At 44.4% G+C, this 14,197-nt stretch overlaps 1 protein-coding gene across 1 annotated transcript; it reads right to left on the bottom strand.

Annotated features, from left to right (window-relative positions):
- Positions 1-258: 258 nt before the first annotated feature.
- LOC115120069 (rho GTPase-activating protein 19-like) lies at positions 259-11,163 on the bottom strand. The gene is made up of 12 exons (XM_065001038.1): positions 11,084-11,163; positions 8,692-8,978; positions 8,357-8,437; positions 6,944-7,153; positions 6,517-6,743; positions 4,429-4,515; positions 3,849-3,914; positions 2,178-2,375; positions 1,924-2,028; positions 1,448-1,561; positions 1,232-1,330; positions 259-1,026 (listed from the first exon to the last, which is right to left on the bottom strand). Exons 1-12 carry the CDS (start codon positions 11,125-11,127, stop codon positions 970-972), a joined length of 1,575 nt encoding a protein of 524 aa, XP_064857110.1. The 5' UTR covers positions 11,128-11,163; the 3' UTR covers positions 259-969.
- Positions 11,164-14,197: the final 3,034 nt, after the last annotated feature.

Genomic DNA, 14,197 nt, shown 5'->3' with positions numbered 1-14,197 from the left:
GTCAACTGTAAAAGTATCTATGTAGGCTCAGCTAGTGGTCAACTGTAAAAGTATCTATGTAGGCTCAGCTAGTGGTCAACTGTAAAAGTATCTATGTAGGCTCAGCTAGTGGTCAACTGTAAAAGTATCTATGTAGGCTCAGCTAGTGGTCAACTGTAAAAGTATCTATGTAGGCTCAGCTAGTGGTCAACTGTAAAAGTATCTATGTAGGCTCAGCTAGTGGTCAACTGTAAAAGTATCTATGTAGGCTCAGCTAGTGGTCAACTGTAAAAGTATCTCTGTAGGCTCAGCTAGTGGTCAACTGTAAAAGTATCTATGTAGGCTCAGCTAGTGGTCAACTGTAAAAGTATCTATGTAGGCTCAGCTAGTGGTCAACTGTGAAAGTATCTATGTAGGCTCAGCTAGTGGTCAACTGTGAAAGTATCTATGTCGGCTCAGCTAGTGGTCAACGGTAAAAGTATCTATGTAGGCTCAGCTAGTGGTCAACTGTTAAAGTATCTATGTAGGCTTAGCTAGTGGTCAACTGTGAAAGTGTCTAACAAAACTGTTTCAAGTTATGAGTGGCACTCAGACCCCAAACAGACCAAAGAAAGCTCCCTTCTGTCCCTGCCTCCACACTTAACAGAGTTGGTCTTGTACTTTCCTGGGTTACGTCCCAATAATCTCTCCCCCTGAAGTGTGCACTCATTCACTACTCCCCACACAATGTAAAAGTCTTGGATTGTGTAGGCATGGGCTAGAAGGAGTTTCCATATAGGTATTCCAGTCATTTCCTTTCAAACACATTGAGGGAAGTGAACAAGTGCACACTTCAGGAGAAAGAAGAGATTATTGGGATGCAACCCATGTCTGGCTGGGGACTAATGTTGTATTCGTCACAGATTTAGAAAGTTACAATATAGTTTACTTGATAAAAGAAGAAAAAAAGGACCAAAAAAAGTCAAGTCCAGTGTTGCTAGTACCAATCCTCTACATCGCCGTTTCTAGGGAGGGAGACCAACACATTCTGGAGATGGATGGAGAGTCCTGGAGGGAGACGGAGAAATCAAGAGAAAGAAGATGAATGAGACATGGGACAAAACAGACAAAGTTCACAAGATGTGGCTGTATTGTAATGTTGAATGATGACATTGAAGTGTATCAGGAAAGACATACAACATATGCAAAAACACATGTAAATGTCTATAGAAAAAGTGGGAATTGCCATGTTATCAATTCAAAAGCATCATACCTTTGATAGTTTGAGTCCCCTCTCTCTATTGAGGGCCATGCTGTCAGAGGCCTTGACCCCGACTGGAGTACTATTATTCACTGTCACCGGACTGTTCCCCTGGAGACACACACACACAGACAGACACACACAAACTATGAACATCTAGAAAAAACAAGGAATCTGTGGACAAGGGAGTGTGTTTGTGTGGTCTCCTTGTCTGTCAATGTCGCTCACCGACTGCAGGACGACGTTCTCCTTTCCCAGCCGTCCCATCGCCGCAGCAACCATCTCCGGGGAGATCTGTCTACCCCGCCTCTCCAACGCCTGTTGGTCCCCCTTATGTCTCCTCTGTTTTCATTGGTTCATTTGATCAGGAGGGTAGGATAGTTGACAGAACAGTTATTTAACCTTCACTTTACCAGGATTTTTTTTTTGTTGATAATGTCATAGATAACTTTTTAATCTATAGAACGTAGAAATGCCCGTTTTCACTGGTGGTGCTTGGCATAATGAATAGGAGGTTGAAAAGGGGAGGAATTGTCCTTAAAGATCCTCATATACAATAGACAGAACAGTTATGATTTAGCAGATGGTGACTACAACATACTAAGTTGGATACAAAGTAACACAATTACAAAATACATCAACAAAGTATGTTGATTGGATATTACACTTGTAAGTGAAATACACATAAACACAATGACACACACCTTGATGAATCCACCGAAGGAGCGGGAGCGGGGGTGTTTCTTGCTCTGGGCCGGGGGGGGCTGATAGTTGTTGATGGGTGTCCCTGGGGCGGTCTGTTTAGCAAGCTGCAGGAGGAGGAGAAAGATGTAGGATGAAGAGACAGGATACTGGGATTTAGCCAGTCATTCTAATCTACATGAAATGTGAAATCTGCCTCGTATGGAATATGGAGACGAGGACAGAGAATATTAAGAAGCAGTCCTGCAGTTAGTACCTGTCGTAGGAGTTTCTTCTTCTTGGCAGAGTTGGGCATGTTGTCATGGACGTGTCTGAACAGCTCCTTCAGGGACTCCTCTGTGTGGTGCTGCTGGCCCTGGGACGACGAGGAGGGGGACAGGTACTGAGACGGGTCAGCACAACACCTCTTCCAGGGAACAGGGAAACCAGTCACAGATAACAGGTCCATATCATCCTGAGGGAGGGGGGTGAGAAAGGAGCTATTAGTTTCCATCCCAACATGAGTCTATGGATACATACCAAATGGCACCCTATTCCCTATATAAAGTAGTGCACTATAAAGGGAATAGGGTGCCACACGGGACAGAACCTATTTCAGCTTAGAGGGAGATTAGGTTGATCTACGCCCCTAAACCACAGCTAGACAAGTCCAAACCGCAGCTAGACAAGTCCAAACCGCAGCTAGACAAGTCCAAACCGCAGCTAGACAAGTCCAAACCGCAGCTAGACAAGTCCAAACCCCAGCTAGACAAGTCCAAACCCCAGCTAGACAAGTCCAAACCCCAGCTAGACAAGTCCAAACCCCAGCTAGACAAGTCCAAACCGCAGCTAGACAAGTCCAAACCGCAGCTAGACAAGTCCAAACCGCAGCTAGACAAGTCCAAACCGCAGCTAGACAAGTCCAAACCGCAGCTAGACAAGTCCAAACCGCAGCTAGACAAGTCCAAACCGCAGCTAGACAAGTCCAAACCCCAGCTAGACAAGTCCAAACCCCAGCTAGACAAGTCCAAACCCCAGCTAGACAAGTCCAAACCCCAGCTAGACAAGTCCAAACCCCAGCTAGACAAGTCCAAACCGCAGCTAGACATGTCCAAACCTCAGCTAGACAAGTCCAAACCCCAGCTAGACAAGTCCAAACCCCAGCTAGACATGTCCAAACCCCAGCTAGACATGTCCAAACCCCAGCTAGACAAGTCCAAACCCCAGCTAGACAAGTCCAAACCGCAGCTAGACATGTCCAAACCCCAGCTAGACAAGTCCAAACCTCAGCTAGACATGTCCAAACCCCAGCTAGACAAGTCCAAACCCCAGCTAGACAAGTCCAAACCACAGCTAGACATGTCCAAACCTCAGCTAGACAAGTCCAAACCTCAGCTAGACATGTCCAAACCTCAGCTAGACAAGTCCAAACCCCAGCTAGACAAGTCCAAACCCCAGCTAGACAAGTCCAAACCCCAGCTAGACATGTCCAAACCCCAGCTAGACATGTCCAAACCCCAGCTAGACAAGTCCAAACCCCAGCTAGACAAGTCCAAACCGCAGCTAGACATGTCCAAACCGCAGCTAGACATTTCTAGCACCTAGACACTTATAATAGGCCCTGGTAGATCTGAAGACTAGAAAGGTGTAAACAAGTTGGGCAAAAGCTCCACCTAGCCTTCTGGTAAACTGGGATGCTTACACCTATACAGGGCCTGTATTCATAAAGCATCTCAGAGGAGTGCTGATCTAGGATCAGTTTGGCCTTGCAGATTATAATAAATGGAAAGGGGGAGGATCTGAACCTCGATCAGCACTCCTGCTTTGAGACTCTTCATGAATACTTGCCTTGTTTGATCTAATATGGTCATTTGTTTGAGAGAAGTGCAACATCCTTTAATGGCATAGATGATGTAAACCCAGCAGGTGAAAGAGTCCTACTACTAACCTTGGTCTGCAGGGTCTTAGATCCTGTGAAGTGCGTTCTGGCATGCTCCCTCACGTACATAGGAGCCTGAGTGGAGACACACACACTAAGTATCCATCACAACACACTAAAAATAATGATTCTATTTCTCTTCTGTGCTTGACACAAATCATGACCTTATTGTAGCCCATGTTCCACAGACCTTATAAAATAACACTGACAACTGGGCCGGTTTCCCAGACACAGTTGAAGCCAATAGTATGAGGTGTTCTCAATGGAGTGTTGTAGCCCAGTGTGGCATAGTACAAAGCAGGATTAATGAGTTAGCCAGCGAACATTGAAAAGCAACCAGAAATAACTACAGACTTTCTAGTTTTAAAAAAAGAAAGAAAAGCTCAACTTAGATATGTGTTTTTGTTTGTCGAATCAATTAGACCATCTTCATTTCAAGATTATCTTTCAAAAAAATAAAAAGTGAACAGAATATTTAGGCAAGTTAGCTGGCTAACTCTTTGATCCTGCTTTATAGAAAGTCCCCCTCTGGACTAGGCTTATTCTGGGTTGGGAAACTGGCCAAGAGTGTGAAGTTAGTCTCTCTGACCCTGAATAGTTTCTGGGAGTGTTTGATGAGGAAGGCCATGCCGTTGTTAAGCTTCTTCAGATTCTCCTGGAGGTCACTGGCCACCATCTGGATGAAACACACACAAATTACTGTAGAAGAATGAAAATCAATCAGTCAGAGGCAGCCTAGTGGTTAGAGCGTTGGGCCAGTAACTGAAAAGTCCCTTGTTGAAATCCCAGAGTCGACAATGTGAAAAATGTGTTGATGTGCCTTGAGTAAAGCACTTAGCCCTAATTGCTCCAGGGTCGCCGTTGATAATGGCAGATCCTGGCCGTGACCCCACTCTCCGAGGGTCTCGGGGGGTATGCAAAAAATACATAATTCTAATTCATACATGAGTAACATTACATGTGTGAAATAGGACAAATATAACCACCCACCTAATTATTTCTATTCACATTAAATTTAATGCATTTTTATTTTATCACATTTCTGATCCTACAATTCATAACACAGTGCATTGTGAGGATAGACTGTACCCGAACAGAACACTGAGCACAGAACACATTTCTGGGCCAGTGTGTATGTCTGAGGTGCTACTAGGCAAGCCAAGTCAATCAATCGTCATGACTACAGGACAGTATAGCCTATATTTAACAGTGTACAGTACATACATACGGTGCATTCGGAAAGTATTCAGACCCCTTGACCTTTTCAAAAAAAATTAAACACGACAGCCTTATTAAAAATAAATAAATGCCTAAGAAAAAAACCAAGCTTTTAGAAATCTTGGGAAATGTGTAAATAACCCCCCTAGAAATATCACATTTACATAAGTATTCTTGGCACGCCTGTATTTGGGAATTTTCTCCCAGTCTTCATGCAGATCCTCTCAAGCTCTGTCAGGTTGGATGGGGAGCATCACTAAACAGCTATTTTCAGGTCTCTCCAGTGATGTTTGATCGGGTTCAAGCCTGGGCCACTCAAGGACATTCCCAGACTTGTCCCAAAGCCACTCCTGCATTGTCTTGGCTGTGTGCTTAGGGTCATTGTCCTGTTGGAAGGTGAACCTTTGCCCCATTCTGAGGTCTTGAGTGCTCTGGAGCAGGTTTTCATCAAGGATCTCGCTGTACTTTGCTCTGTTCATCTTTCCCTCGATCCCAACTAGTCTCCCAGTCCCTGCCACTGAAAAACATCCCCACAACATGATGCTGCCACCACCATGATTCACCGTAGGGATGGTGCCAGGTTTCCTCCAGACATGACACAGCATTCAGGCCAAATAGTTTAATCTTGGTTTCATCAGACCAGAGAATCTTGTTTCTCATGGTCTGAGTCTTTAGGTGCCTTTTGGAAAACTGCAAGCGAGAGATGGTTGTCCTTCTGGAAGGTCATCCCATCTCCACAGAAGAACTCTGGAGCTCTGTCAGAGTGACCATTGGGTTCTTGGTCACTTCCCTGACCAATACCCCCCCCCTGACTGCTCAGTTTGGTCATGAGTCTTGGTGGTTCCAAAATTCTTCCATTTAAGAATGATGAAGACCAGTGTTTTTGTTGGAACCTGGTACCCTCCCCAGCTCTGTGCCTCGACACAATCCTATCGTCTCAGAGCTCTACAGACAATTCCTTTAACCTCATGGCTTGTTTTTTGCTCTGACATACACAGTCAACTGTGGGACCTTATATAGATAGGTGTATGCCTTTCCAAATCATGTCCAATCGATTGAATTTACCACAGGTGGACTCCAATCAAGTTGTAGAAACATCTCAAGGATGATCAATGGAAACAGGATGCACCTGAGCTCAATTTCAACTCTCATAGCAAAGGGTCTGAATACTTAGGTATTATGCACTACACAGCTGATTGAAATAAGGAAGTCATGGTCAAGCTGTAATGATCTAAATCAGCTGTGCAGTGCTAGGACAACAAGCTTCAGGACAGAGTTTGGGAAACTCTGATCCACATGATAAATGATCATGGGCACAGTCCAGCTTCAGACCTGTGCTTCTGCCTCGGCATTGCTTTCTCTGAGGTTTTATGCTGGGTATCTGTAAGGCACTTTGTGTCAACTGCCGATATAAAGACGGGCTTTATAAAACACATTTGATTTGAGTTACAGTACATACATCTCTGGGCCACACGACGTGGGGGGCAAACATGAGGGCGAGGTTGAAGGCGGACATTTTGTTCTTGTCCTGCTGCTTGGCGGTGTGGTAGAGCAGGTCCAGGATCAGTTTGAGGAGGCTGCGGTTGGCCTGGGGCAGCAGCAGGAAGAGGAGCTGCAAGGCCTCAATCTGACGCTCCTTATCAGGTACTGACGTCTTGTTGCCTTTTTCATCAAACAGAGTCATGTCTGGGGGAATAGAGGGAGAGAGAAGAGGGGAAGATGGGACAGAAACAGAACACAAGACACTTCAGTATGGGTCTCATGGGGTACAGGTGAACATCAATGACACTTATTTTTGAGCGCCAGGGTGTGACTTTTTTTGTAGGTTTTTGAAAAATAAAAAGTGCTACAGGAGAGAGAGTGGGGAGGGCCTCAGACAGGGGTACCTGCTATTTTGAGGTGAGCATGGAAGTGTTGGTGCGTGAGGAGGGGTTCAGGTAGCTCTCCCAGGAAGGTCTTGAGGAGGGTGGCCACGTCGTTGGGGTGGAAGCCCCCTGCCTCCAGGTCGATGTCTGCGCCACTGTTCAGCTGCTCCTTCAGGGCCTGCTGCCGCACACTGTTACCTGGCACCCTGAACAGACCCTCTACCTGCAGGTCTGATCAGCAATTAATCAAACAATCAATAAACCACCTAGCACCCTGAACAGACCCTCTACCTGCAGGTCTGATCATCAATCAATCAATAAACCACCTAGCACCCTGAACAGACCCTCTACCTGCAGGTCTGATCATCAATCAATCAAACAATCAATAAACCACCTAGCACACTGAACAGACCCTCTACCTGCAGGTCTGATCATCAATTAATCAAACAATCAATAAACCACCTAGCACCCTGAACAGACCCTTAACATGTAAGTCTGATCAATCAATGAATCAATCAATAAATCAAATATGTAGTGAATCAATCAGCAGTGTTTCTCCAATAGTCATTTAGCAGCGGCGGGTCACCGCTGATACATCATTCCCGGCACTCCAAAAAATATGATTTTATTATATTTTTTTTTAATGGAAATTATTTTAGGGTTGGTAAAATGTTTTCAGTGCAAACTTAAACCAGATATAAAGTATGTACACTGAACTAAAATATAAAGACAACATGAAACAATTTCAAAGATTTTTACTGAGTTACAGTTCATATAAGGAAACCAGTCAACTGAAATGAATTAATCAGGCCCTGATCTATGGATTTCACATGAATGAGAATACAGAGATGTATCGGTTGGTCACAGATACCTTAAAAAATGTAGGGGTGTAAAATCAGAAAACCAGTCAGTATCTGGTGTGACCACCATTTGCCTCATGCAGCGCAACACATCTCCTTTGCATAGAGTTGATAAGGCTGAAAAATAAATAAAAAATCAGATTTATCTGTTATTTTACCAGGTAAGTCGACTGAGAACACGATCTCATTTACAGCAACGACCTGGGGAATAGTTACAGGGGAGAGGAGGGGGATGAATGAGACAATCGTAAACTGGGGATTATTAGGTGACCGTGATGGTTCGAGGGCCAGATTGGGAATTTAGCCAGGACACCAGGGTTAACACCCCTACTCTTACGATAAGTGCCATGGGATCTTTAATGACCTCAGAGAGAGCCAGTACACCCATTTAACGTCACATCCGAAAGACGGCACCCTACACAGGGTAGTGTCCCCAATCACTGCCCTGGGGCATTGGGATCTTTTTTAGACCAGAGGAAAGAGTGCCTCCTACTGTAATGCCAGGACAAAGAAGAGAGAATAACATTCAGGGATCATGCCTCAGATGAGAACTGTAACAACATGATCAACTCACTCTTGCTGAGGTATTCGATGAGCTGGTAAATCTGGGCGATGCCTCCCTCTGTCAGAGGAGTCCCAAACACCACTTCCTTATCTGTGAAGATGACAACGGCCAAAGGACCAGAATCTGATTGCTGTACATTTATATTATTATTCAACATTATTGCCACCCAGGGCCACATTCAGTAGCCAAACATTGTTAAACGTTGCAGATAAAAATTCCACGAGTAAAGCCATCGTGATACCTTCTTCTACATTTCAGTCATGGATGTTTGTTCTACATTGCATCCTGCTGAACACACCCCAGGCGAAGACAACCTTGGTTGATCTTCATGGCAGTTCTCTCACCTTTACGTTTGAGGAAGTTGAAGGAGCGGAAGAATCCCCCTCCGGCCCCTGTGGGTGTCTTGGGCCCTCCCTCGTCCCCTAACAGCAGAGAGAACTCAGCACCGGGAAGGTCGATGAGGCGGCTGATGTTGCTAAGCACCAGCTCTTGAAATACCTCAGATCTCTCGTGACGTAGCTTCTCCACAAAGAAGTCTGGGTTGAAGATGACGGGCGGGCGGCCACCAACCCCACTGCCTCCCCAAGATCCCCCTGCATCCTGGCTGATCACCACGTTACATACCGTACCCCTGATGGAACACACACAGATGCTGAAGATCAAATCTTTAAACAACCGCTTTATCTTTACACTGACTCTCTCACACACACACCAACTCTCGCTCTCCCTCTTACACACGTATGATGATGGTGTGGTGGTTGGCTAGCCCAATAATGGACTAAAGGAGACTAACGTTACAATAGTCCAAGGACCTTACATGTTTTGTTGAGAGGCGAATTGGCTCTGGCAGCCGAAACAGCAAAATACTCCATCTAAATGTGAATCGGTTCTCAATTGCGGTACAGTTCTAGAAACATAAAGCCCTCTACTTTCATATCACATCAACATCATTTCACTTACTGTAGACTGTTTTAACAGTTGCAGCCAAAAGTATTTTCCTCTGTCCTCCACTCATTACCTGTATTAATGGCACCTGTTTGAACTTGTTATCAGTATAAAAGACACCTGTCCACAACCTCAAACAGTCACACTCCAAACTCCACTATGGCCAAGACCAAAGAGCTGTCAAAGGACACCAGAAACAAAATTGTAGACCTGCACCAGGATAGGAAGACTGAACCTGCAATAGGTAAGCAGCTTGGTTTGAAGAAATCAACAGTGGGAGCAATTATTAGGAAATGGAAGACATACAAGACCACTGATAATCTCCCTCGATCTGGGGCTCCACGCAAGACCTCAACCCGTGGGGTCAACATGATCACAAGAACGGTGAGCAAAAATCCCAGAACCACACGGGGGGACCTAGTGAATGACCTGCAGAGAGCTGGGACCAAAGTAACAAAGCCTACCATCAGCAAGGGCATTGAAGATGAAACGTGGCTGGGTCTTTCAGCATGACAATGATCCCAAACTCACTGCCCGGGCAACGAAGGAGTGGCTTCATAAGAAGCATTTCAAGGTCCTGGAGTGGCCTAGCCAGTCTCCAGATCTCAACCCCATAGAAAATCTTTGGAGGGAGTTGAAAGTCCGTGTTGCCCAGCAACAGCCCCAAAACATCACTGCTCTAGAGGAGATCTGCATGGAGGAATGGGCCAAAATACAAGCAACAGTGTGTGAAAACCTTGTGAAGACTCACAGAAAACATTTGACCTCTGTCATTGCCAACAAATGGTATATAACAAAGTATTGAGATAAACTTTTGTTATTGACCAAATACTTATTTTCCACCAATTTGCAAATTAATTAAAAACCCTACAATGTGATTTTCTGGATTTTTTTTCTCTCATTTCGTCTGTCATAGTTGAAGTGTACCTATGATGAAAATTACAGGCCTCTCATCTTTTTAAGTGGGAGAACTTGCACAATTGGTGGCTGACTAAATACTTTTTTGCCCCACTGTATAACCTTGTGGGAACCGTGACCCTATAAAAAGGTGTAGAAAGCTACGTTCATTATGTTTCTCCTCCGGCCAGAGGATGCTATCGTTCATAGGCGCTAAATGTAGTTAGCGTCGATGAATGGGTTAGTGGTTGGACAGACAGGAGAAAACCAACTTTTATGCATGCTAGAGTTTTACTTTGGGTCCATTGTGCTGAAGATCAGTGAACTCATAGGTCTGAAGATCAATGAGCTGAAGACACCTTTTTCACACAAGTACACACTCACTGGCAATTTAGAGCAGCTTGACTTGGCATAATGGTGGAGAGTTGCTTTTGCATGGCCTGGTGCCTCAGGTGAGTGGAGATTTCACTTCAGGACCAATGGAATGGTCTAAAATCAACAAACCCCGCTCACCGGACCATCCAAAACGAAGTCGACCAATGACAGCTCACTGCAGTGGTCTCTATATTTGCGACTACTAGCTAGCTAACTATGGCGTGTTGCTGTAATTCAGCGACAGCGGAGAAATAAATGCCCTGCACCGTATTGTTGTTCAGAGTAACTGTGTGATGCACAGAAATTGTATTTTGCCACAACACGTCACTTGATTGTCAGAGCTACAGTAGCTAAATAACGTTAGCTAGCTCAATTAGCTTTCACTGTCACTGAAAAACAACATGCATGTCAGACAAACTAGCAAGCCAAATTCAAATGCCAGCATCACGACAACTCCATAGTCTATTTACGTGCGTGCATGGTTTATTCTGTATACATAATGTTTAAATGTTATTTTACCTTCTGTTTTGTGTATTTTTATTGGAATCTTTATCCGCTGCCATCTTCCGTTTGAATCCGCCACTGGTATCCCTGACTCCGCCCACGCCCTCTCTGATTGGTCGGTTATGAAATACGGGCGGGGTGAGCAGTAAAGATTTGCATGTTTGGTTCTCTGATTGGATTGTTTGAAATCACTTTTAGTGTCAATCAAGGAAAAACAACAACATTGAGTGCGGTTACATCCATACAGTAACGCGATTATTGTGGATACTTTGATTCATATAACAATTCCATTAAAAACGTTTACATGCTTTGTACGAAGAACGATCTCCCAAATAATGGACACATCTGAAATCGAATAAATACAGAAAATCGCTAATCAAAATAAAAGTTATACCACAGCGACCATGTTATTTTGGTGAGCACATTTGATTCTGAGTTCGGACATGTAAAGTTTGTATTTTAAAACTATTTATAAGACATACATTCAGTTGTACCGAACGCTAAAGAGGGAGGAGGCTGTTTGAATGTTAAATGACGAGACAGAGGCATTGATGCGAGTAACCAGTCTTGTTCAGTACATCACAACGCATCCGGGTATCTCAAGCAGCCCGGTAAAACACAAGAGTTGCAGTAATGAACATTTACCAACAGATGGCATCACTGTGCCATTTAACACCGTCCCGTAGCACTCACGTCTATATCCATGAAGTGCTTTGAAAGGCTGGTCATGGCTCACATCAACCATTATCATAGAAACTCTAGACCCATTCCAATGTGCAATACCACCCCAACAGATCCACAGATTATGCAATTTCTATTGCACTCCACACTGCCCTTTCCCACCTGGACAAAGGAACACCTATATGAGAATGCTATTCATTGACTAGAGCTCAGCGTTCTACACCATAGTGCCCTCAAAGCTCATCCATAAGCTATGGACCCTGGAACAAAACACCTCCCTCTGCAACTGGATCCTAGACTTCCTGACAGGCTGCCCCCAGGTGGTAAGGGTGGGTAACAACACATTCGCCACGCTGATCCTCAACACAGGGGCCCCTCGGGTGCATGCTCTGCCCCCTCCTGTACTCCCTGTTCACTCATGACTGCTACCCAGACTATTTGCATTGCCCCCCCCTCTCCACTGTCACTCTCTGTCATCTATTTATACTCACTTTAATTAACTCTACGTACATGTACATACTACCTCACCTAACCGGTGCCCCCGCACATTGACTCTGTACCGGCACCCCCTGTATATATTGTTATTTTTTAATCACTTGTTACTTTACTTATTCTTATCCGTATTTTTTGAAACTGCGCTGTTGGTTTGGGGCTTGTAAGTAAGCATTTCACTGTTGTATTCGGCACATGTGACTTATAAAATGTGATTTGAATTTGATAGAGCAGTAAAGTAGAGGCATTAAAGAAGCACACATGGGTAAACATTTTGTGGCCTTGGATCCGGGAAAATGTTTGACTTTTATAAACGCATTTCATGCAATTCTACATCCTTTTTACATGACTGAAATCTTTGGCATAATCTCGGGAATTCGGAACTGGGAAATCTTCAACTTCCGACTTCAGTGCATTCAAGACAGCTGGGAACTCTGGGGGGAAACATTAGCACCTACTGAGCAAATTGGTGTTGAACGGTCATCCAACTCGGAATTCCAAGTCTGGAACTCAGGCCTTTTTCTGGAGCTCAAACTTTCCTACCTGAAGATCACCGATGTCATGATTTTATTTGACCTCGTTTTTTTCTGAGATCCCAAGTTGTCTTGAAAGCACCATAATAATGCACACATGATGGAAATGACAGGATACTTTGACACTGACAAACTGAGAATCTGAGGTAAATGAAAACGACCTTGTCTTGAATCCATCAATAGCCTAGGCCTTAGGTGTGTGGAGACTCATATTGTGTGCTAAATAAAATAATTGTTCACGCCACAAGAGCTACTGAATCCGGCCAAATAGGTTCCGGAATGAAACAGTCTAAAACTGAGAGTTTCTAATGTACTGGTCTTAATGTATAATTTAACATTTTGTTTTGAGCTGTGTTTTAGCTGTTACATTAGGGTCTGGAGTCATAAAGCGTCCCAGAGTGCTGATCTAGGATCAGGTCCCCTGTCGCATTTCAAATCAAATCAAATTTTTATTTGTCACATACACATGGTTAGCAGATGTTAATGCGAGTGTAGCGAAATGCTTGTGCTTCTAGTTCCGACAATGCAGTAATAACCAACAAGTAATCTAACTAACAATTCCAAAACTACTGTCTTATACACAGTGTAAGGGGATAAAGAATATGTACATAAGGATATATGAATGAGTGATGGTACAGAGCAGCATAGGCAAGATACAGTAGATGGTATCGAGTACAGTATATACATATGAGATGAGTATGTAAACATGTAAAGTGGCATAGTTAAAGTGGCTAGTGATACATGTATTACATAAGGATGCAGTCGATGATATAGAGTACAGTATATACGTATGCATATGAGATGAATAATGTAGGGTAAGTAACATTATTTAAGGTAGCATTGTTTAAAGTGGCTAGTGATATATTTACATCATTTCCATTTACATTTCCATTTAAGTCATTTAGCAGACGCTCTTATCCAGAGCGACTTACAAATTGGTGCTTTCACCTTATGACATCCAGTGGAACAGCCAATTTACAATAGTGCATCTAAGTATTTTAAGGGGGGGGGGGGAGGTGAGAAGGATTACTTTATCCTATCCTAGGTATTCCTTAAAGAGGTGGGGTTTCAGGTGTCTCCGGAAGGTGGTGATTGACTCCGCTGTCCTGGCGTCGTGAGGGAGTTTGTTCCACCATTGGGGGCCAGAGCAGCGAACAGTTTTGACTGGGCTGAGCGGGAACTGTACTTCCTCAGTGGTAGGGAGGCGAGCAGGCCAGAGGTGGATGAACGCAGTGCCCTTGTTTGGGTGTAGGGCCTGATCAGAGCCTGGAGGTACTGAGGTGCCGTTCCCCTCACAGCTCCGTAAGCAAGCACCATGGTCTTGTAGCGGATGCGAGCTTCAACTGGAAGCCAGTGGAGAGAGCGGAGGAGCGGGGTGACGTGAGAGAACTTGGGAAGGTTGAACACCAGACGGGCTGCGGCG

This window comes from Oncorhynchus nerka, linkage group LG15 (genome assembly GCF_034236695.1).
Source record: "Oncorhynchus nerka isolate Pitt River linkage group LG15, Oner_Uvic_2.0, whole genome shotgun sequence".
Classification (NCBI taxonomy): domain Eukaryota; kingdom Metazoa; phylum Chordata; class Actinopteri; order Salmoniformes; family Salmonidae; genus Oncorhynchus; species Oncorhynchus nerka.
Note: the sequence above shows the minus strand (reverse complement) of the source record. Positions and strands in the feature narration are given on the sequence as shown.

Bases quoted from the DNA above. Each gene is read 5' to 3' on its own strand.
- LOC115120069 (XM_065001038.1), bottom strand. From the start codon at position 11,127: ATGGCAGCGGATAAAGATTCCAATAAAAATACACAAAACAGAAG. The intron at 2,376-3,848 runs GTTAGTAGTAGG...CCCCTCCCTCAG, and splicing joins CTAAGACCCTGCAGACCAAG to GATGATATGGACCTGTTATC. The intron at 1,562-1,923 runs GTGTGTGTCATT...CAATGAAAACAG, and splicing joins CCTTCGGTGGATTCATCAAG to AGGAGACATAAGGGGGACCA.